This window comes from Atta cephalotes, assembly GCF_000143395.1.
Source record: "Atta cephalotes unplaced genomic scaffold scaffold00005, whole genome shotgun sequence".
Lineage (NCBI taxonomy): Eukaryota > Metazoa > Arthropoda > Insecta > Hymenoptera > Formicidae > Atta > Atta cephalotes.
In genome coordinates, this window is record NW_012130069.1 from 1,899,377 (window position 1) to 1,901,278 (window position 1,902).

General features: G+C 33.8%; 1 protein-coding gene across 1 annotated transcript in view; it reads right to left on the reverse strand.

Moving 5' to 3' along the window:
* Positions 1-1,186, reverse strand: part of LOC105626279 (coiled-coil domain-containing protein 63-like) — a 7,252-nt gene extending 6,066 nt beyond the window's left edge. The window contains exon 1 of the mRNA XM_012207582.1: positions 836-1,186. Coding sequence (XP_012062972.1) covers positions 836-1,186 — 351 coding nt within the window. The remainder of the gene's footprint in view (positions 1-835) is intronic.
* Between the last annotated feature and the right edge of the window lie 716 nt (positions 1,187-1,902).

Genomic DNA, 1,902 nt, shown 5'->3' on the forward strand with positions numbered 1-1,902 from the left:
TATATATATATATATATATATATATATATATATATATATATATATATAGGAAGATTGTAATTATTATTTATTACTTCATCTACATATTTATCATTTTTATTTCTTAATAAAACTTTATAAATGCATTTTATAAGTTATTGTGTCATTTTACATCATTTTACGTCTCTATATGCAATATTTGTAAATTTTTCATGAGCTATATATACCCCCTCCCCCCTGTCTCTATAAATAGCCATATATCTCATCCCTATGGGATATATGGCAAAAATGTAAGGGTTTGAAAAAGTTCCGTTTTTTAATATAAAAAATAAATATTGTATTTCGGATTTTTAATATTTTTTTTTATAGTAGTAAATAAAGTTACAAGTTTTTACTGCTATAGTTCGTTTACTTTAAACATAGTAATACTTAATAAATTAAGTTTTGATAGGTACGGTGTATATACCGGAGTTATCCCAGTTATGGTTATTTGTGTCTATAAAGGTTCAGATTATAAACTTTTGTCTGTCTAAGAATTATAAAAGAATAAAGAGGAAATTAGATTCGATTTAAAATTAATCTACATTAGTGGAAATTGGCACAAAAATATATGAAATATGAAAAATATGAAAATATATGAAAATCTTGTGTTACATAAATTAAAAATGATCTATTTCCTGGTAAGTAAAATTTACATATCAATTGTATGGACATATAAATATTAAAAGCAATACTGTATTACTTAATATCGATAGCATTTTAAAATTGGTATTCTGATAAATTTGACTTTTAATTTTAATCAGATTGTTGCTCTTATACATGTCTATATAGATTTGATATTGGCAATACCAGCAACCTTGCCGATCTGCTCATCAAGCTCGGCTATCTGCCGTTTCTCGTTCTCAATCAGCTCAATATACTTGGCACGCTTCGTCAGCAGACACTTTAGCTTCTTGACCATTTCCACATCTTTACGCGTGAATGCCTTCGATCGCGCGGTCTTAATTGCCAGTACAAGTTCGGCTTTCTCGTATTCCAGACGATTGATCGCGTTCTGCTGATTGCGGAGCTGCAATCTCGCGTCTTCCACGCAAGTCGCCCGATCGTTCTCCATTATCCTATATTGCCTTTTCAGCCTCGAAAGCTCGGCCTCCGCCATCGTCTCCATCTCTAATTCATCCTGGACCGGTTGCTGTTTATACGCCATTTCGGAGTCTCGTTTTTGGCAATCTCTTGACAATTCTAGAGTTTATTGACAATGATTGATCAGCGCTGACAATTCTCAGAAATCATCTTGCATGCGATTGAAAGCAGGTACTAATAATACCCGGAGGTTATTATTTCGCGTACCTATTTTTTTACAACAGGTTTATGGAAGATAAGTAGATGAAAAAGAGAGAAAGTCGTAAATTTCCCGGAAGACGTCGCGTTGATGTCTTCGAGATCGGCAACGTCGGTCACGAAGATCCATGTAGGGGCGGGTCGCACTCCAGTCGCGATCCCCGATGACGTTTGACGCCGATATTTGAGAGAGACATCTGCCACCCCGAACAGCCGAGACAGCTTAACAGTTAGCAGCTGTAAAAGACTGTAGGGCGTGCTATAACTGCTTCTGTTACTACTTCCGGTTGCTAAGCAATGGGCTCAGCGACGTAACGCTCGCTGAATGGGCTTGGGCGCAGCGGAAATTAATTTCCTATCTACAAATATTTTTAACATATTTTTGACTTACACCACGTTGCAAGTTATGAAATAACTCCAAAGTATCAGACATTGATCTTATAAACTTCTTGATAAATTCGAGACAAGGATAGAAAAGTATTATAAATTAAGCTGTTTAAGCTGCTAAAACTAAAATTAAGCTAAGTGTTGATTGATTTTATATATATATATATATATATATATATATATATATATATATAT